Source organism: Paralichthys olivaceus, chromosome 14 (genome assembly GCF_024713975.1).
Source record: "Paralichthys olivaceus isolate ysfri-2021 chromosome 14, ASM2471397v2, whole genome shotgun sequence".
In the NCBI taxonomy this organism is placed as follows: Eukaryota; Metazoa; Chordata; class Actinopteri; order Pleuronectiformes; family Paralichthyidae; genus Paralichthys; species Paralichthys olivaceus.
The window spans coordinates 1,352,558-1,374,825 of NC_091106.1; the positions used below are offsets into that span (position 1 = coordinate 1,352,558).

The window sequence follows — 22,268 nt, forward strand, 5'->3', positions numbered from 1 at the left end:
TTTCTTTGGGATCTGGATAAAATGCTTTAAACATCTGAGGCTTCTTCCCCAGTGTTACAATTACGATTAAGCTTTATGGTGAGGCGTATAGCTCACCGGGCTATGCCTCACCCGTAGCGGCCTGGGTTCAAATCTGGCCTGCAGCACTTTCTGCATATCTTCCCCCACTCTCTGTTTTCCCCCTTTCACAGCTTGCTCTCTGTCCTCTCCAAAAATAAAGAAAAGCCCCAAAAATGTTCTTGGTCGATGTATCTGGCTTGAGGATTATAAATACAACAGTAACAAACCACATCTTCCTCCCCACAGTTGAACAAACACTCTCAAAAATAGATTTAATACAAAGTGGCACCTAATGAGAGAGGATTCTGTTAGGGTTTGAAGTACTCTGTCTATATCCCTTTGTTTTCTCCTGTGTTTTCCCCTTCTGTCCTTCATTTAGTTGTGTGTTTCAGGCTGGTGCGTGACTGACCTAGACTACGTTCACATGAATCTTCCCTCTATATGACCCAGATCTGATTGTTTAATGACAGCGTGAACAGCACAAATCACATGGAATCTGGTCTGTTTGAAATCATATCAAGTGAAAAATGTAACTGCAAATGCTCACATCTGTGACCTCTATGTTCATTACCTTGATGTGGTCCACATGTGGTTCACATGTGGTTCACATGTGGACCACATAAGGGCCATGACCAGTTATCACTGGAGTCTGATACTGGCCACATTTTAAGATAATGTGAACAGCTACATAAAAATTGGATCTTGAAAAAAATCTGAATTGAGCACTTAGGCTGGAAGATGCCCTTTGCTCAGCCACTCACTAGCCACAGTCCCCTGCTCAACCATTTACCTGCAAACTGTACAATAAACGGTTAAACCTTTCTTCTGTGTTCTGTGTCTGCATTGTGGGTCCAGTCCTTTTTGAACATCAAACGTAACCGATTTAGTTCTAGCCAGGTTTACGTACTAACATCGTTGATGTACTAGCATCAATCGGCAGATCCTGACTTTATTCGGTTTGACGTGTTTGAATGTCTGGGCTCTGGCAGGATGTCATGTCTGTTCAATTCAGAAGTATAATTGATGTCATGAGTCATGGATGATACAGTTAAAGTCAAGTTGAGAGTTGTAGTTCTTGTTAAGGTTGTCTCATCTTGTCCACTCCAGTCTAAATTCTTTTCTGTACTCAAACAGCCAAACTATGTTTTACTCTTATTTTATTGGCACTTTAAGATGGACTCTCGTAAGATGTAAATGTTGAATTATTTACACCTAAATAAGGCATCTAATGCAAATCATTACGGCTAAGTATTGTGAGTGTGTGTGTGTGTGTGTGTTTTTGTTATCTCGTAAGGACTTTTTTCTGGCGTAATCACAGGTCTTCTCAGGACCAGCAGACGGTAAATGAGCAAATGCCTAATGAGGCATCTAAGGTTGTGTGTGTGTGTGTGTGTGTGTGTGTGTGTGTGTGTGCGCGCGCGTCAAAAGACAGGGAGAGAGACAGACAGACAGAGACAGAGAGAGAGAAGGGAAGATACTTAGAGAGAGGAGAGGGAGAGAGGCGGCAGCGCGTCATATTTAGCTCGGGTTGGGTGTCTGGAGCTGGATTTAGACTGAATCTCCGACACTGTCTCTGAGTGTTTCCACTTTGTTATCGCCGCAGCGGAGAGCTTTTCAGAGCAGAGGGCGGGTAGAGGAGCTGAAGGTGTGTGTGGAAGGTGTGGAGGAGATGGTTCCTTCTGCAGGATGAACCGGAGGAAAGTCGTGCCCGGGGTTGTCCCCTGCTGTCTGTTCCTGCTCCTGTCTGTGTCTGTAGAGGTAAGCAGACTGCTGCCGCCCACCGGCCTATATACAGCTGTTGTTTACGATAAGTCATTTAGCCTGGATCGGGCTCGGTCACGTTTGTCTGTCACGGAGAATCTGCGCCCATGTGCTTTAGTTCTGTAGTGAACTGGAGAAGCGTGTGACTCGAATGTCTCAACCTTTCTGCTGACATTAACACTAGGAGCCGTCTCATTGGAAACAGTGAAAAGAGGTAATTCTCTCACATACTTTGTGTTAAGTAGTTGTTTAGAAGCACTGTTGATTTCCAGAGACGTTAAGCCAGCCGAGTTCAGCAATTACTGAACAGACATCATAAGAAAAGACACACACACACACACACACACACATACACAGATATATATATATATAATCATTTCACAGCTGTACATGTTCAACAGAGCTGCTGTACACTCCAGGACTATAAGGTATTTCAGTCGGTGCTTCGCACTGTCTCCATTTTACCAGACTGCTTCTTTCCAGGATCCTGTATATAGAAAAGTGCATGTCTGTTTAGACATTGCAGTCAAAGAAAAGATGTGGGAACTTTAGACCTAAGCTATTGCAGCTATAGCCTAATAAAGAAGGACGGAACATTAGGAATGCTTAGAACAATTGTGTCATCTCGCCCTTGACCTTTATCTCCTTGATGAAATTATTTTACCAAATCATTTACCACAAATGAAAATGGATCACCTTAGAGTTTGCCGAACAACCTGTGCTGAGCAAAAACACACTAATTAAAATATTTCAGAATATTTGATAAGGGAACACTTAATCATCTCAGTATAACACCAAGTCAGTTAAACTTCAGGGATATCAGTCTGTCCATAGGTGCAATGGAGAAGCAAAAGCATGACAACCCCTAACAAGGAAATGGTTTTGTATGTGGTGGCCACAGACAATTGCTCTCTCCTTATCCTTCCTGACTGATTCTTCCTTAGTTTTGTGTTCTGCCAGTGTTCTTGTCACTACTGGTAGCAAGAGGCGGGACCTGCAGCCCAATCAGGTTGCACAGGTAGTCCAGCTCCTTTGCTGTGTCTCCCAGCACAGCCTCAATGGCATGGAGGAGATACCAGGAGACTGGCTGTTACACAAGGAGAGCTGGACAGGACTGTAGAAGGACATCAACCCAGCTGCAGGACTGGTATCTGCTCCTTTGTGTGAGGAGGAACAGGAGGAGCACTACCAGAGCCTTAAATAATGAACTCCAGCAGGCTACTGGTGTGCATGTTTCTGACCAAACTGTCAGAAGAAGACTCCATCAGGGCCTGACGTCTTCTAGTGGGACCTGTGCTCACAGCCCAGCACCATGCAGTTTGACTGACATTCACCAGATAACACCAGAATTGGTGCCCCATTCTCTTCACAGATGAGAGCAGGTTCACACTGAGCACATGTGACAGGTGTTAACGAGTCTGGAGAAGCTGTGGTGAATGTTATGCTGCCTGTAACATCATCCAGCTTGACTGGTTTGGTTCTGGGTGATGGTCTGAGGAGGCAGATCCTTGAAGGTTTGCAAAGACCTCCATGTCATAGCCAACAGTACCCTGACTGCTGTTACCAGGATGAGCGATTGTCAGATCTTACACTGGTGCAGTGGGCCCTGGACCCTCTTTCTGCCAAGTACCTCCACAGACTGTCCAGAAACTCACTGATGCCCTGATCCAAGTCTGGGAGGGGAGATCCCCCAGGACACTATCCGCCGACTCATCAGGAGCATGCACAGACATTGTTGGAAGTGCATACAGGCATAAGGAGGCCATATACACTACTGAGTCAAATATGAGTTGCGGTGATGAAATTCACGCAATTTGGATCAACCTGTGATTTTCAATTTATACTTTAAAATATATATAAATCACCCTCAAGTTAGAGTATGAGTGTATGTATGTATGTGTGTATGTATGTGTCCGATACACATACAGAAGTACATACATCGTAACTGTAGCACCCTACACATACAGTACATCCTACATCAGACGTGTAAAACATGCTTACATTTACACGTTGGGTGTAGTTAGTGGTCTCAGTGGTTAGACCATATAATATGAGGACAGTAGTCAATATAAAAACATAGGTACATAAATGGATAGAGATAAATACATCCCAAAGTACACCTACTTGTTATTTAGTATCTTGATGGAGGATGGAATAAAATAATTCTTGTACGGGTTGAGTCTGCAGTGTGGCATCCTGAACCATCGGCCTGAGGGCAACATCTTATATTCTATGTACAGGGTGTGTGTGTGGGATCTCTCAGAATCTTATGTGCCTCTCTAAGCACAGATTTTTTATATAATGATTGAAGATAGAGCTGATCTCTTTTTCCTATGATCTTCATGACCGTTTGAGTCAGGCGTACAAGCTAAGACTTTAACTGTGTTGTCAAATTACCATACAATACTTAAAACTGTAGCGAATTACTAAGAAGATTCTCTAAGATAGTTTGATAGGACAGGAACTTAAGATTGCTACTTATGTCATAGAGTCTGAACCCTCTCAAGAAATACATCACAGTGCTGGAAGGAAAAGCATTAAATTCAACAAATTCAAAGTAAAGCTCAGAGTCATGGTTCCTTTATCCAAGGTGCTGCAGTACAAAGAAAACACAATGTCCAGGTCTGTTTGCGTATCAGCAGGTCAAAGTCTGCTTTCATTTTAATTTATATCGTCACTGTAGATAAGTGTGAAAGTGAATCACCACAGTTTAACAGCTCTCTCTCTTAACAGCCCCATGGGCCGACTGAAAACACACTGGAGAGACTCTATACATCCTCTGGCCTGGCAGTGGTTAATGAATGGATTCCTACAAATAGATAAATATAAAAAGAGTGAAGAGAGCATTGAGGACTGGCAAATCAGCTTTGTGAAAGAAACGGAATATAGTTCAGGAGTAGCTCACATCAGCAGATTAACACATTTAAGAGGAGGTAAACTTATATGATATGGGCTCTTTGTTCCTGAGTTCCTTAGATGAAAGTTGGGTTAATGGCATAATAATAAATTTTATTTGGAGGCGCCTTTCAAGTCACCCAAGGTTGCCTTACAAAGAAAATTAAAGATTAAATGATCATAAACAACGTTAAAAAGAAAACATCAACATAAAAACAAGTGTTTTGCACAGTGTCCGGTTATAGGGAGTATGCCAGTTTAAACAGGTGCGTTTTGAGTTGGGACTTGAATGATGTGATGGAGTCTGACTGTGTTATGTGTGGGGGAGGGAGTTCCAGAGCCTGGGTGCTAAGCAGCTGAAGGCTCTGGCACCCATGGTACTGAGTTTTGACCTGGGGACGGTTAGCAGTCCAGCAGAGGTTGAGCGGAGGGTCCGGGAGGGAGTATATTCATGAAGGAGGTCACAGAGTAAGTGGGGGCTAGGTTGTGGGGAGCTTTGTAGGTGAGGAGAAGGTTTTTGTAGTGGATGCGGTATTGTACAGGGAGCCAGTGGAGTTGGATGAGAACAGGGGTGATGTGGTCCCATGATTTGGTACCGGTGATGATCCGGGTGGCCGAGTTCTGAATGATTTGTAGTCTGTTGATGAGTTTGGTGGGGAGTCCGGTGAGGAGGGCAATGCAGTAATCGATGCGGGATGTGACAAATGAGTGAACCAGGATTTCGGTGCTGGATTGGCTCAGTGATGGGCGGAGTCTGGAAATGTTGCGGAGGTGGAAAAATGCAGTCCGAGTGATGTTTTGAATATGGGGTGCAAATGAAAGGGTGGGGTCCAGAATGACGCAGAGGCTCTTGACTTGGGGGGAGAAGGGTACAGGGAATCCGTCAACGATGATGGGTAGAGCTGGGGTGCGTTGTGATTTGGTGAGGATGGATTGGGAGCCGATGAGCAGGGCCTCGGTTTTATTGCTGTTCAGTTTCAGAAAGTTTCTGGTCATCCAGCTCCGGATGTCATCAAGGCAAGTGATGAGGGAGGTGTGAGGGATGGCAGCAGTGGGTTTGGAAGAGACGTAGACCTGTGTGTCATCGGCGTAGCAGTGAAAATGGACCCCATGGTGACGAAGGAGTGAGCCCAGGGGGAGGAGGTAGATGGTGAAAAGAAGTGGACCCAAGACTGACCCCTGGGGGACACCCAGTGAAACACCTGAACACCCAGACTTGTGGTTCCTTAGTTGCACGAATTGTTGGCGGTCAGTAAGGTGAGATGTGAACCAGGAGAGTGCAGCACCAGTGATCCCAATGCCAGCCAGGCGGTCCAGGAGCAGAGGTTGGGAGATGGTGTCGAACGCTGCGCTGAGGTCGAGGAGGATGAGAATAGTGAGTAGTCCAGAGTCAGCTGCACAGAGGAGGTAGTTGGTGACCAGGGCTGTTTCAGTGCTATGTTTTGGACAGAAGCCGGATTGGAAGGGTTCATTGAGGTTGTTTGTGTCGAGGTGGGACTGTAATTGTGCGGCAACCACCCTTTTAAAGTGTTTTGGAGATGAAGGGGAGATTGGAGATGGGCTGGTATGGTTAAGGACAGCTGGGTCAGCACTGGGTTTTTTCAGGATGGGTGTGATGGCAGCCAGTTTGAGAGTGGGGGGTACAGTACCAGTGATGAGGGAGGAGTTAATTATGTTGGTGATCATGGGGGAAATGGACGGCAGACAGGTTTTGACAAGGGAGGTGGGAATAGGATAGAGCTGACAGGTGGTGGTTTTGGCTTTAAGGATGAGTTCCGAGATGGTGTGCTCTGATACTGGGGTGAAGTCAGAGAGGGAGCTGATGAGAGGTTGGCCAATGGTTATTGTACAGGGTGGGTCGTTTGAGGAGGTGCAAGATGAGGCCAGTTGTTGGTGAATGGTGTTGATTTTAGAGCTGAGGAAGTCCAGGAAGGCAGTGCACTGATCGGTAGAAATGCCTGAAGGGAGGTTTTTAGGGGGCTGAAGTATGTGGCTAACTGTTGAGAAGAGGACTCTGTTGTTACATGTACCAGTGTTGATGAGGTTGGAGAAGTATGAAGATTTGGCAGTGGTGAAGGCATTCTTGTATTGATGGAGGTGGTCCGAGTACATTTGGCTGTGTACAGTGAGTCCAGTCTTTTTGTAGAGTTGCTCCAGTCAACGGCCAGTGGCTTTGAGCTGGCAGAGCTCAGGGGTGAACCAGGGAGCAATGTGAGTAAATGAGACTGAGCGGGTTTTCAGGGGGGCCAGGGTGGTAAGGGAAGAGGAGAGGCAGTTATTATAGTAAGTCACCAGGTCAGCCGGGGAGGATGCTGGGGGAGGGCTGGGGTAGGAGCTGATCAGGGTGGAGAGATCTGTGGTGTTGATATGTTTGATGTTTCTGAAGGAGATGGTCCGTTGTTCTCTGGCTTTGTGTAGTTGGATGTGAATGTCAAATAGTACAGCTTTGTGGTCAGAGATTGGGTAATCAGTGACATCAAGGTTAGTGGGAGTGATGTCAGTACAGCAGATTAAGTCCAGTATATGACCTTTGTTATGGGTTGGGAGGTTGACATGTTGTGTGATACCAAGACAGTCCAGGAGTGATATGAAGTCTTTAGCAAAGATACTGGATGGGTTGTCAATGTGGATGTTGAAATCGCAAAGGAGGATAACAGTGGGGGACATTGCACATACAGATGTTAGTAGTGATGAGAATTCTGTGAGGAAAAACAGCAGAGGGTTTTGGTGGCCTATAGATGATCACAATGATAGTGGGTTTGGGGCCTGTGAGTTTTACAGCTAAACATTCAAAGGAGGTGTGATGGGGGATAAAGACAACGTAAAAGCATTGCAGTGCTGGTGCGTGTGTATCGTTTGATAACTCCTCTGCATTCTTATTATGAAGCCTGTCTTCAAACTATATTAATACCATGATGTTTGATTTATTCAACAGGTCTCTGATGAGGGATTCTTGAACTTTATCCAGCGTGCAGGTATGGGTTATCGCAAAATCTTTAACTCTGTGCCTGTGTGTGTCATTACTACGTCAATTAGATTGAATGTTGCGAACCATTTAATAGGTTTGCATTTAGACAAACCTGTGAATATGTTTGTCACTGGTTGAGAGGTATTTTGGATACTAACAGTGAGAGTGTTCCTATTATTCCACCTGTCAATCCATAAATACTAATATCCTATAACTTAATCAGAATGTCTAATCCAGTTTGCAGCCTGCAGGCTCACATTCACGCTTCCTGCTCTCTCCCCCTTCAGCCACATCATGTGATCCAGTGTGGTTTACTTTTCTACCCCCACCACCAGCAGGACCCTGTAAATCTTTGCACACCTATAGCACAGCAGTGAAACCCTGTAGAGTAACTGCTTTTCCTCCCTCATGTCTTATGGCAATGAGGCTTCACGACTATGGTCTCCTCTTTAGTGCCTGAAGAATGGATGATTTCACTGAGTACTTTCCTGCTTGGCAAAAGTGTTGGCAAGAATCCAAACATGATTATGTTGAGTAACTGAGTGTTTGATTCTGTGTACATCAAAGTAGTTTTTTGTGTGTAAGACAGTCACATTCCCAGGAAACAGTTTTATAGATCAGTTTTACAGTTTGCAGTACTTCTGGTTGCTATTATGTGTCTTCCCTGCATTTCAGCTCCATAACTGTCTTGTTAAACCACCATCTGCCAACCAGATGAAGTTTATATGTACTTCAGCTCCAGAACTTGTTTTACCAAACACTTTTAACTACACAGTTAAACTTAAATTCCAGCAATAGTAAAAAAAAAAAAACAGGTTTTAAGTGTCATATGTCATGCACTAAAAATGTGCTTGGTATCATCACCAAAATGTAATATCAAAAGCAAAATAGGAATTCATTAGAATAACCCTATTCAGAACATTTCATTATTGTACATCACAGGATATCATTAATGATGGAAGGTGAAGAATTACTTTCCAAGAGAGGCCTGCTATGAGATTTGAAAGGAATTTTTTAGTTGATAATCCAATATGAGACACTATGTGTGTCTCTTTTTTTACGCAGCACAACAAAAATTAGCCCTTAACACAAAGGTGAGTGGGTCATTGGGACAAAGGTAGGAAATCCAGGTAGGTGTGAGTAGCAAACTCAGAATTGAGGGCAGGATTAGGATTTATGCACAAACAAATCGCTTGAATGAATGAAAGGAATGAGTAGACTAACTAGACCACTCAGATCTCTAGAATCATTGTAAAGGATCCTGACAGGAACAGAAGAGTCCATGACAAATAATAGAAGAAATAGATTATATTTGTATAGGTCAGTTGAATGGTTGTGCTGCTCTTGACTTTCCATGTGTTCCCTCTGGTTTTAAAACAGAGCTCCTAACAAACATACTATATTAATTACTCTTATTCCATCAATAACATCATTCTGTTTTTCCTTTGGGCATCAGGTATCTAGATTTGTCTTGTTTATTTTTAATTAATTCTCTTTTTGTAACTTAAAGCTTATTCTTTAGTTACTCTTTTTGGAGTGTGATAAAGTAAATAAAGACTTTATGACTGTGTGATGGTCTTTTTCTGCAGCACCACTCTCCTGTTCACAAGGCTTTGAAGAACTGGGATACTACAATGGTTCAGTATCCCACACTGACTCGGGCTCCCCCTGTCTGAAGTGGACAGACTTCCCAGACTACATGCACCAGTACCCGAACCGAGGCCTGGGAGACCACAATTTATGTCGGAACCCAGACCAAGAGCCCAACCCCTGGTGTTTCTTCAGACAGAGCTCTGGTGCCATTGGCTGGGCTTACTGTGACTGCCATCAGGGTGAGCTGAGGAAGGGCTCCAGGTATCTGTGGATGGATAAATGCTGTTGTCTATCTCCAGATGATTACCTATTGGAGCACAATGGTTAAAGTCAAAATCAAGGTCAACAGAAACAGAGTCTGAAAAACACAATTTCCAAGATATATAGAGAGAGAATTTAAAAAGCTTAAATTGATCAGAAAATGATTCCCCATATGATGATGATTGGGTGGCTGTGGCTCAGGAGGTAGAGTGGGTCGTCCACTAATCAGAAGGTTACCATGATGTCATATGTTCAATGACGTCATGAGGAAGTCGGAAAATTACGTCTTGTATGTCCTATTGAACTAAACACATGACTATAGTGAAACAGCTGATGTCTCATCTCAGAATGAGGATTCCAAAATGTGCCAACCACAGCCAACGACCCAGGACCCAAGACACAACAGCAACAGAGCTACCTGAATTATGCCTGACTGAGTGATCTGGACCAATTGCAGTTTCACTCCTATTTGAAACACTATAGTGTGGAAGTGGCACTGTGTAAAATAAGGGAAGGTGCACCAGTTAGTGAGCTCTGTAGATTCAGGGCTACTGCACCTGTAGAGGGCAGGTTATAATGTTGATTCAGGTTGGTTGAGTGCAGCTGATTCCTACCTCAATCCATTCTAGCATACAGGAAAGACAGGGCAGGAACAACTGACCTTTTACCCTGAAGGGTTGAAGGTGGCTGGTTGTCTGTAGGATATACCGACAACTGTATATCAATCTATATCAAGTAGATTGATATACAGTATTTTGGGTTTTCTTTTTCTGTCTTGTCGTTACTGGCATGTGATCTGGTAGCAGAAAATAGTTTATTACTTTTTGGAAGACTGGTTTTATTTCCTTAAATTTTACTTTTATTATTGCTTGTTTTGTTCTTTTTACTTTTACTTTTAATTATGTCAGTGTGTACTGATGTGCAATGAAGCTCAGCCCCTGCCCTGTTAGTGATAGCAAGCAGGTGAGGAGGTTAAAGCAGGCAACTTATAATTATACTTAAACATATTTATAAGTGGTAATGCTGGACTTAACACATACACTGTACCAGGACACGCACACACATACAGCACCAGAGTTCTAGAGCCGTCACACTCCTTTAGTTACCTTCGAGAACCCACAGTTTTCTCTTGGCATGGCTACATTGTGTTGTGGCTCTGTCAGAGATGCCGTATACATCACTCTGCCATTTCTGCCAGCTTAAATGACCATCATTTAAAAAATTACCAAAATAAAATATTATCTTTACTATGATTTTATCTCTGTTTTGAAACAGGGTTACATGCAGAGATTTTTCCTGTGTTATCTACAGGTGCAGCCAGATTGGTCGGGGGATCATCAAGCAACAATGGGCGTTTGGAGGTCTACCTGAATGGCCAGTGGGGGGCAGTATGTGACACACATTGGACCAACCATGATGCCAGTGTCATATGCAGACAGCTGGGACTGAGGTGAGGGCATAGACTGTATATAAAGAGGGTGAGGGCAGTCTCAGTGAGCCAGACAGGCTTCTGTCTCTCCTTTGCGATTGGGTTGTTTTGCAAGCTTTTGAAATACTCTTGTAAACATATGTTCATGTGGGTGCCTTGTTGTTTGTTTTTTGTCCAGACAGGTTGTTATTTAAAATGTTGTGGTAGGTTACAGACAACTTTTCTGATTGACCTAGCACTAAATATGAGGGTATTAGTTACTGATCTGACCAAGTTCCACAAACTAATCTTTTAAAATGTAACTGCGTACAATACTAGTACTTGAATACAGATATACTTTTGAGCTACTTGTAATCGGTTTCTTTGGTTTCTACTTTCAAATGGAAAGATTGTAGGCTTACATTTGACTCCTCTATGTTTGTCGGACAGCTATAGACATAAATAGATATAAGCACAAGATCAGCCTATAATTGAGTACATCACATAGAACTATATTTTCTCCATGTCCCAAACAGAATAGAACCCTGAATCCCTCTCATTACCAGTCTGTGACATCAGTGAGGTGTAGCTGCAGAGGCAAAGCATAGAGCCACTCAATACAGTATAGGCTACCTGCTTCTAACTAATATAGGAGAACAAATAAGACACAAATAATTGAATAGTTTTTGTCCACACCAAAACCAGCCCAATCTTGGGATCATGAGGCGGGCGCTGGCACAGTGTGTGTTTGTGCTGATAGGATTTGTGTATAAATACATTTTTAATTTATAATATTGACTCTCATTTGTTAGATGTTCATGAAATTTGCATTCCAATTGCAACACCAATAGGCTGTAACTTTGAGATTATAAAAGTTACTAGTTATTCCTGTCAGTGAGATACGAGTGCTTTTTATATTTTTCATTGCAATTTGTTGTCATCTTTCATTGGTGTTTCATCATGATGTTTGCTCTGGTAGAAGCCTGGCAGTGTGTTTAAAAGAAGCATCTCTGTGTGCTTGCTGTTCATGCAGTGAAATTGGTACAGCCCTGCAGGACTCCTACTTTGGTCCAGGATCGGTTTTCCATTATGAGCGTCTGGGTTGCCGTGGTAATGAGAATTCCCTACTGGAGTGCCGGAGCAGGAAGTTTGGCACCAGTGACTGCACACGTGGCAGTGAGGCAGGGGTGGTCTGTGCTGAACCTGAGGGTGAGACTACTGTCCCAGACTCTATAAACTAATATGAACACGTCACATGGCATGTACAGTAATTGCTTTGTTTGCCGTATGCAAACATAGTACTAGGATTTAGTTTCAAGAGTTAACATATTCCAGTACAGCAGCACATCTTAACAGTTCACTGCTGAGAACTCACTGTTGTCATCATCGTACATCATGCACACACTTCTAAACAGATATGAGGACAGACAACTAGGATTTTTCTTATAATAAATTCAAACCAGATCATTATTTGCTGTGACCACCTTTTGCCTTTAAAACATGACAGTTCTCCTCGGTGCGCCTGTTATCAGGTTGTACCCTGATGGACTGTGTAATTGACAAGAAGCAAAACATCACAACAGGTGCCTCAAACCACTCCACAGTGCTGTAGCAGACTAAAATGCAAAGACAAATACATGCCAGGGACTCAGGCACTAAAATCCTTCCATAAACAACACCATATTTAAACATGTGTTTCATATAGCTTGGTTAATATTATACCCTTTGTTTCTCAGGAACTGGCATCCATTTGAGGCTGGTTGGAGGCCTGGAGGACTATGAGGGCCGTGTCGAAGTGTATCATGATGGCATATGGGGAACTATTTGTGATCACCATTGGGATGACCCTGATGCTGAGGTGGTGTGCAGACAGTTGAACATGGGGTAAGAAATAACTGCTGTTCAACTGCTACACAAAAAATATCAGATCAAACTCCTGGCATCTTCTCTAATCGCTTTCAGTGTGTAAATCTAAAAAAGAACCTGATATATTACAGACATATTGGTATATCTGTTTTGCGATATACGTTAAAAAAAGGACACAAGGCTTTGTTATAAAATATGGCCATACAAATCAGATAGGTAATTGGAATTAAAGGCCAGATTAATACTGGATTTCAAAAAGTAGTGTCTGACATTCAGCTCTTTAGGAAAGCAATGGTTATTCAGTCACTGAGTATTTTCTTTATCTGGCAGGGGTTCTTGTTAGCCCACCAGGTTACCACAATAATATACTACATATAGAGTGTTGAGCTTTATTATAAGCAAAGCATTTGTCCACTCAAAATTGTACTTAGGTAAAACAGAATGACTATATGAGCAATTACTGGGATATTAAAAGTAGTAGTCGTTATGCAGAAGAGTCCATTTTATGTACTGTGAGATGGGAAACATTTTGATGCTCTACTCTTCCTGCAGATCACTTAAAGTTCTGGGATATTTCAGTCTTTCTATCGCACACAGAATGTTTAAAACAAGTCTACATATATTCAGTGAATGTCAAGTGGAGGTCATGTGGATTTTGAAGTTGGTTTTACGTCATTACTTTCTTTGACATTGTCCGGCATTAAAAAATAAATGAATGTGACTGACATGAACCATCACCTCAAGCGATTGTGAGGTGTATTCCCAGAAAATGATTTCATCCTAAATCCTGTTTCCTCTTTCAAACACCCAAATCTAAGAGGGTGAAATATTTACTTTTTAAACTACCAAACCAAGCAGTAATCATTCATTATGTCATTCAAATGTTCTTTGATAGATTTTTTTCAATATACACACTATACAAACTATAGGTCCACCAGGATATTATAATATTGAAAATCTTTATATGTGTTATATATGTTGGCACAAATAGCATTAATTGTCATGTTTGATAAATAAAATTGGTTTTTTTGTCCTGACATAAAGTGGTGTGGCCAAAGCACGGACATTGCCCCACTTTGACCAGAAGTTTGAGCCCGTCTTGCTCAGTGAGGTCCAGTGCACAGGTAATGAACTTTCTCTGGAGGAGTGTCCTCACAACTGGGAGCAACAAAACTGTGACCACATGGAAGTTGCAGGGGTGACCTGCAACCCATACACAGGTCAGAGCCAGCAAAACACACTAACTCACACATTCATATAAGACAACACTGTAGTCATAACTGTGGGAATTAACTGACCTATACTTAAACCAATGTGATAAAGAACTTTAGTTATTTTTGCAGACATCCTTTAAGAACCAGTGTCGCTGTGATATCTAGGCATGCTAAGTCAAAGGCAGTTTGACTTGCTGTGCATTCATTACATCCGCATCTAGCATTGTGCAGCCAATTGCATGTGTGTTTGTACAGTATGACATGGCTGACCTGAGACCTCCATTACTCTTTCAAATCATCTGTCTTCATTTGTATTCTTCTGTCCTCAAAAATTACCTGAGGACTCAACCAGTCTGTGTTGGGCCATGCATGCACTTTTTGCTGTTTGTTTATTACTGTTTGTTAACCTGTGTGGTTGCAGATGGTGCAGTCCGACTGGTGGGAGGAGACAAACACTGGAAGGGTCGTGTGGAGATTTACCATCAGGGAGTATGGGGCTCTGTATGTGATGACAACTGGAGCGAGCTCAACGCCCATGTAGTGTGTAGACAGCTGGGCTTCAGGTCAGTGCATCAATATGTCCTGAGTCACAACATGTTTTTGCCTTAATTCAAAATGACTGAATATTTTCTTCTCAGTATCTTGGTTCTGGTGACAGCATTGGAGTTCTCCCAGCCACAAAATCCAATATAATCTATGTTATGGAAGTTTCCTGGAAACTGGTGACAGGAGAACTCAGGCAGCAGCTGTCTTATGCAGAAGATTTTAAACTTATACTTGATGCATCACGAAGACCAGAAGGTGGAACAATATACAAACACTAACAAAGTGGGCGGCTGTGGCTGAGGTCGGCAGTTCGATCCCCAGTCTTCCCCATCTGCATGCTGAAATGTCCTTGGGCAAGATGCTGAACCCCGAATTGCCCCTCATAAAAACAAAAGGTGCTGCTAATAGATGCACTGTATGAATGTGTGTGTGAATGGGTGAATGGCAAAACTGTACTGCAAACAGCTTTGGGTGGTCAAGACTAGAAAAGCTTTATATATAAATACAAACCATTTGGAGTAACAAGATGTCTCCTACAGCGTGCCTATATATCTCCCTCTACTTGCGTCACCAATTCTAACAGCACATTAATGAATGGCTGGAACTGCTGTCACTCTATGTTACATGTAGGTCCTGTTGGATATTTAAGTCTAAATGTATTCCTAAACCACATTGTGTTACGTCTTGCCACTGGTGAAATACACAAAAGAGTTCAAGTTGATGAGAGTTGAAGTTGGTGCCTCTTTGTCTGGGGCATCCGAGTTAGATATGAAAGTCTCTAAGCATAGACACTAGAATACACTGTTGGTTGATCCTTTATCTATAAACCTGACCTTTGGCACTGCTTAGAGAGAGAAGTGAGTGGAATTAGACAGGCACTATTCTCCTGTACAGATATGGTGTAACATACATTATATACATAACACATTATATAGTGGCATATACAGTTATGTGTGAGGATAGTCAAAAAGTTCTCAACACTCTAGTACATGGGATTTACTGTCGTATAAACCGTTATAGTCTGCACAGGATTCTTGTCTTTTCTGCTTCCCACTTACTAAACTTTCAGGATGTCTGAGATTTTATGTAATAAACCCTGCGAGAGAATGTAATGTCTGCTCAAAATCAATCTGGAGGGACTTCAGTTGAAACATTTACAAAATAATAATTGCCCTGCACAAAAAGAAGAAATTGATGTGATATAAATGAGGGTCTATTTGGCACTTAGTCACCTCATGATGTCGTTATTGAAAGGGGGTGAGGCTGTGAACAGTTTTGGAACGCCCCCCAGGTTATAAAAACTGGTGATGGTTGATGGGATGCAGAGAATGCAGAGGATCTGAATGAGATGTGTGGATTCTTTTGGGCTCAAAAATGGCTGCTGGATATGGAGACCGATGGTGACTGGGGAGGAGGAGGATCACAACAAATCACTGAAATGATTGATCACAGTGAGAGAGGGGAGAACAGATTTTATATTTGACATTATGGACCCTGATTGGCTGAGTGAGATTGTGGCAAATCTGATTGGATTACCATAAACATCCATAGTCAGCTCATTGGAAAAGGCAGACAGACAATGATGAATGAATGGGTCATAAAGACAGTATTCCTGAATGAACCTATGATGAGGAACATAGATCAAATTGTGACCCATGAGTGTAGCTTAACAAAAATGATTTTAAAAATCACTAATTTTGTTACATAGCCACCTACTTTATGCACCGAGCCTGTAAAACAGTAATGCTGCAGGGTTTCCATCAAAGTTCAAAACTGGTTTTCAGTGGTTCTTCACCACCAATATGAATATTAATATGTTCATGTCTGCAGGGGCCCAGGGGAAGTGGCCCCTGACGAGGTGTATGAAGAAGGTCACGGGCTGATCCTGCTGGACGATGTGCGGTGTCAGGGATCAGAGGCAACTTTACTGGCATGTACCCACTCTGAGTTGGGCCAGCATGACTGCTCCCACAGTGAAGATGTAGGGGTGTGCTGTGAAATAGGGGGTGATGCCAATGACATACCTGGCACATTGCCTCCTGGTGGTAAGTGCACGCATAGCTACTCGCATATGATATTTGTATATTCCCTGATGAAGTACAATTCACACTAAGACAAGACCTGCAAGCATCTGAAAATCTCATGGCAGTAGTGTCGCATTTTTCCTGTAATGTTTGATTTCAGGTCCACTGGTGCGTTTGGTTGGTGGAGAGAGCAGGAAGGAGGGTAGAGTGGAGGTCTTCCTTAATAACCAGTGGGGAAGCGTGTGTGATGATGACTGGAATGATGTCAGTGCAGCTGTTGTTTGCAGACAGCTAGGATTCACGTTAGTATGAACACTTATATCTTGCCTAGGAAAGTTATACTATTTTAGTCTCATCAATAACACCCCAGCCAGAGTACAAAAACAACAAAATGTCCAGAAACCACCCTGGTTTGTACAGTCACAGCAGACAAAATAAAATACACGCACAGGATTTAAAAAAATGTATTTATTAAACAAAAAGAAACAAATAATAATGATACTGTTTGTCTTTGTGTGTTGTCAGGGGCAAAACTAAGGCGCGATCCATGGCATACTTTGGTGAGGGTCAAGGTCCTATCCATCTGGATAATGTTCGATGCTCTGGCACTGAAACTTCCTTAGAGCAGTGTACAGCTGTGGGTCAAGATAGCCATGACTGTCGCCACAGTGAGGATGCAGGCGTCATTTGTGACTACACCTTGGATCCTGTGGGAGATGGTGCTGAGGCAATACAAACCTGTGGCCTGAGACTCAATAATCAGCGTCGTCGACGCAGAATCATAGGAGGAGATAAGGCACTGAGGTTAGCACACACTCCAGTGGCATGCACATAGATCCACAATCATTTACAAATGTGAGTGAATTAGATTGAATGTCTTCTATGTCTCATATGTGTCATCAGTCAGTATTAACTCTTATAACAGACAAACTTTGTTTTGTGTGTATGTGATTTCAGGGGTGAATGGCCATGGCAGGTATCTCTGTGGCTCCGGTCTCAGTCTAAAGGTAATCACCCTCTGTGTGGAGCATCACTCATCAACGCCTGCTGGGTGGTGACTGCTGCCCACTGCTTCAAGAGGTAGGAGACAGCTCCCTCTACTGAAAGATGGAAACATTACAGAGCTTAAAACAGTCCTTTTCCATCAATACATACAAAATGTAATGTTTGTAAAGTTTTGAAATTAGAATTTCAACATGACATTTATTAGAACTCATTCATAAAGTTGATGTTTTCCAGGTAACTTTCATGTAAGACCAAGTGTGAAAAGTCAAATTCAGGTTTTTATTGAATTACTGAGTGCAATGTGTCAGGTGAATGTACATTATACTGTATATATAATGTAAATTGCACTCTCTCTTCACCTGACCAGTAGTCACAGTCAAGCTGGGGAGGGAGCATGTCTCTGTAGTAAATCCGTTTATGGTTTATGCCTATATTCTAGTATTGTACATTAAATGATGGATATTCATTGACAATACATTTTTTCTTTGCCCCTTCAGATTTGGCAAAGATCCAACCCGCTACGTGTTACGCTTGGGTGACTACCACACTGAGGAACAGGATGACTTTGAACGGACCTTGTCCCCTGAACGCATTGTCATCCACAGAAAGTATCACAGTCAGGACTGGGAGTATGACATTGCCCTGCTGAGGCTCAAAGGCACAGAGGGCAACTGTGTGGCATTCAACCCTCACACTAGTGCAGTGTGTCTGCCAGAGCCAGGTAACAAGTGGGAGAAGAGGCCTGCTGCCTGTGTGATCACGGGGTGGGGCATCACAGGTAAGTGCATCCATAGAGTGACTTTCCATCTATTAGTCTTTCATGAGGATTTCATCATAGAGCAACAAAAAATATGTTAACTAATACTTATATTTCTTACAGTAAAGCCCAGGGTCAGATGAACAGCTTAATGAACACTTTATTATATTCATCCAGTACAAACAGATAGAATAGGTCTTACCAACCATGTCATCTAGAAATATTCATTCATATTCATTAATATACTGATTTCCAACAGCAAATTGATTTTAAACAGTTCAAAACAAATGGTCATAATCAGGAAAGTGTGTTCTTCATAATAAAACATAAAAAAGAACTTAAACTTAATGTTTAACTTAAAAGGTGTGCATATAAGTAACAGCCTTGATAGTAAACTTCTATCTGCTTCCTATTTTCAGACTCAGACTACTCCCGGACCCTGCTCCAGGCTTGGGTACCCATGCTTCCAGCGTGGAAGTGTAAGAAGCGATATGGTGATCGCTTTACCAGCCGAATGCTGTGTGCTGGGAGCCTGTCAGAGCGCCATCGTGTGGACAGTTGCCAGGGTGACAGTGGGGGTCCTCTGGTTTGCCAGGGGGAGGGAGGCCGTTGGGTGCTAACAGGTGTCATCTCCTGGGGCCACGGCTGTGGTAATCCCTCCTTCCCTGGGGTGTACACTCGTGTTAGTAGGTTCCTGAGATGGATTGACAGAGTCATCAACAAACCCTTCAAGACTTAATGATGGAGAATAACAATTGGTTACCTAGTGTTATCAAGTGGCTTCATTGTAGCAGATGGTCTTTATTGGTAAGGATGCAGCCTACTGATAATTGCCCCTGTGTTGTGCCTCCCGAACTTCTACGCTAAGCAACATTACTTCAAAAAGCATGTAAATAACATTGCATATGATACACACAGTGTAACTTGGTGCCAGATACAGTATATAAACAGTAAACCAGTGCATACAGCAAGTGGTAAAGGATGATTTGAGAATTTGCAGAAACTGCTATATGTTTCTGTTTCTTGCTCCTCTTCATCGTTCATTCCTGATTTAGCAGTGCTCTGCTAACCAATATAGTCATACTGCCTCACTTTGCTCTCAACAGCAGTTCCTATTGTTAAGTGGAAATGTGTATGTTCATGACTAGAAAACACAGCACTAGTCTAGAATTTTAGACCTTTTAGACCAGGGGAGAAACGTGCCTGAGTTCAGTGTGCACTAATACATTTAAATTTATCAAAATTAATTTATATCTGACAAACCAGATTAGGACAGGACATTTATCATACAGACCTGCGATATGTGCCTATTGAATTGTAAGCTGGTTACTAAGAGCCAACTGGACCCATGAATACCTTTACTGGGTATATATGACTCTGATAAATTGTGATCCACTAAGCCTGTCATGTAAAATTTTGAATAACATTGCACATTGGGTTAAATGTTAATGGCCAGAGCCAGTGAAGGAAAGACAGAAATAGAGAAAACACAAATGCCTGTGAAAAGTGTCTAGAATAGTATTGGAATGAATTTGTGCAAACAGATATTTTCAGACAGATTATATTTATTTAAGATTCATAACATTCCATGTGTATGTACCTGAACCTACACATTTCAAATCATTATTCATTTTTTCACTGTTATTCGCCATTAATTACAGTCTATCGAATTAGTTTGGTGTCGACTACTAAACAGTACAAAGTGTTTGTAGTGTATAGTAGTAGCCCATTGATATGCTGTTCACACATGGTTTAGAGAGGAGTGACTGTAAAATATGAAACTGTCCTTGGGCCCTTGATCTCACAAACCCACCAAAGCCTTAAATTGACTGTTAATTTGTTTGTGGTAATTTGTTTGGGGTCAACTTTTGCTGTATTTGGGGATATGGGAATATGTATATTATCGAGTGATATGGTAAGGGCCTAAAGGACCCACCTTTAGGCTTCATCACCTGATCTGCGGCGATGTCTAGACAAAGACCCTGTGTAAAACCTATAACATTCAGCTCATATTGTGCCTACTTGCGATAATGTTGGATTCATCTGTATTTATTTTGAAATACTGTATGCAATGCACAGGAACAACTGTGCTATCTTTCAGTTATGTGTTGATTTGCATTGGCAAATCCAATTTTCATTTTTCTTATCATATTAATTTATTTGGAAAAACCATCAATGTTGACATTTAAATATGAGACAATAGAGAAATTGAAACATTGCTGTCGTTGATTATGCTGCTGGGGTATTTATTAATAATGTACATATTATGTGTTGTAGCCACAGGAAATGTAAAAGCTGCTTAGTCTCTATTCTAACTTGAGCCTTTGTTCTTTTTGCAGAAACTATCCATACAATACATCAAATTCTCTACTATCCCTTACAGATATATCTTAACTATACAAATCATTCCACAAATTTTTCACAAAAAGTCCCTGAGGCAACCTGTTGGACTGTGGGACAATGCTTTACAGAGCAGTAAGCACTTCACAGACCCATGTTGATATTTGCCTAGGTGTGTTTGTTTTAAATTTTAATTTTTAACAATAATTTCTTTTGTGTTTTGTGTAAATCTAAAGTAACTTCTGGTTTACACTTCAAAAATAATGTATATAAATATTACTTTTGTCATTTATACTGACTGATAATGTTAGATTTCGGGGTTATATCTAAATGTCAAGTGAAAGAACAAGTAACCTGTTCAAATACAGATAAATATTAAGCATTTATACTCAACTATTTTGCAGAGGAACAGAAGTAAAGTTTAAGGAGAAATTGAAAATACTCCACAAAATGAGTCTATTTCTGTGTCCAGGAGTATTTTCACTTTCAACCTTTGGATAAGACATACACATAGCAACAGAGCTGGAAGAGGTTTTGGAGAGGGCCTTATGTTTGCTGTTCGAAAAAAAGTTGTCAGAACATTGTGTGCAGAGCCAAACAAATCAATTTCAAGTGGAGAACAAAGAATTACCTATCAGCTAAATTTGTATCTATTTAAAATGTGGTTCATATAAAAGAAAATTAATTTCAAACAATTTGCTATTATATTTTGTTAGAGTTAAGATCACCTATATGTCCAATAATATAAAACTGATGAATGACATTTAATAATGTGCATTTCACATTATATTTAATCGGATTGATTATCATTACACAAGAAACAGTTTATCAAATTTAAGTCAAATCTTTCATTCATGAAAACAACAATATTAAAAGTTACAAATTTAAAGGTTGTTTTGTATGTTTTAAGAACACTTAAACAAAATGTATGTAATGTTTCCAACACTATCATGTTAGAACCATAAAAAAGAACCCAGTGTCATCATTTTTCACATTTGCCCTTGGACAAAAATAAAATGGTGATTATGGTGGTGTCCTTTGGGCATATCCTTCCCTTGTAAAAATGACAAGAACCATAAAAATATGACATTATTGCAGATAAACTGGCTATTATTTATAAAAGAGGTTTGTGCTCTATAGATATTGGCCACAGTCAAAGTGGTAACACCTGATAACACATGATAACACCTGGTTGAATTCTCAGAATGCTTATGAAAGGGGCTTCAGTGCATCTTGTCTCCCCGAGACCATAAAATTGAAAGAAAAAAAGTGTCCCATTATTTCTTGTAGCACAACATTTAGTGTGAAACATAATAAGTTGCACCCAGACCGAACAAGCATATTCAATATCATCAAACCTCCCCCATCTACAATCCTGTTTGTTTTAGTTTTATCAAAGTATCCATTTTGTGTTTGAATGAAGTGGTGACTCTCCCAGGGCTCACAGCAGAGCTGAGATATTGATATATGTGTTCAGTTCTGTGTTCATGTTGCCACTGGCTTCCACTCATTCTGTTACTCAAAGTGGCCACTCCCTCAAGTACGCATTTAGTATTAGATATGTGTGATA

The 22,268-nt window shown here is 41.4% G+C and overlaps 1 protein-coding gene across 2 annotated transcripts; it reads left to right on the forward strand.

Annotated features, from left to right (window-relative positions):
- The first annotated feature begins 1,596 nt into the window (after positions 1–1,596).
- LOC109639869 (neurotrypsin) lies at positions 1,597–20,673 on the forward strand. Of its 2 annotated transcripts, none has more exons than XM_069539049.1 (14): positions 1,597–1,818; positions 7,652–7,691; positions 9,274–9,516; positions 10,850–10,988; positions 11,980–12,155; positions 12,683–12,830; positions 13,857–14,032; positions 14,448–14,589; positions 16,403–16,617; positions 16,757–16,898; positions 17,122–17,400; positions 17,554–17,676; positions 18,099–18,379; positions 18,778–20,673. In XM_069539049.1, the coding sequence occupies exons 1-14, from the start codon at positions 1,747–1,749 to the stop codon at positions 19,095–19,097; spliced, it is 2,496 nt and encodes an 831-aa protein (XP_069395150.1). In that variant the 5' UTR covers positions 1,597–1,746; the 3' UTR covers positions 19,098–20,673. The 2 variants fall into 2 exon arrangements, with proteins under 2 accessions (XP_069395150.1, XP_069395151.1); XM_069539050.1 differs by lacking the exon at positions 1,597–1,818 and adding an exon at positions 1,920–2,035.
- The last annotated feature ends 1,595 nt before the right edge of the window (positions 20,674–22,268 follow it).

Bases quoted from the DNA above. Each gene is read 5' to 3' on its own strand.
- LOC109639869 (XM_069539049.1), top strand. From the start codon at position 1,747: ATGAACCGGAGGAAAGTCGTGCCCGGGGTTGTCCCCTGCTGTCTGTTC. The intron at 1,819-7,651 runs GTAAGCAGACTG...TTTATTCAACAG, and splicing joins TCCTGTCTGTGTCTGTAGAG to GTCTCTGATGAGGGATTCTT. The intron at 16,618-16,756 runs GTAAGTGCACGC...GTTTGATTTCAG, and splicing joins TGGCACATTGCCTCCTGGTG to GTCCACTGGTGCGTTTGGTT.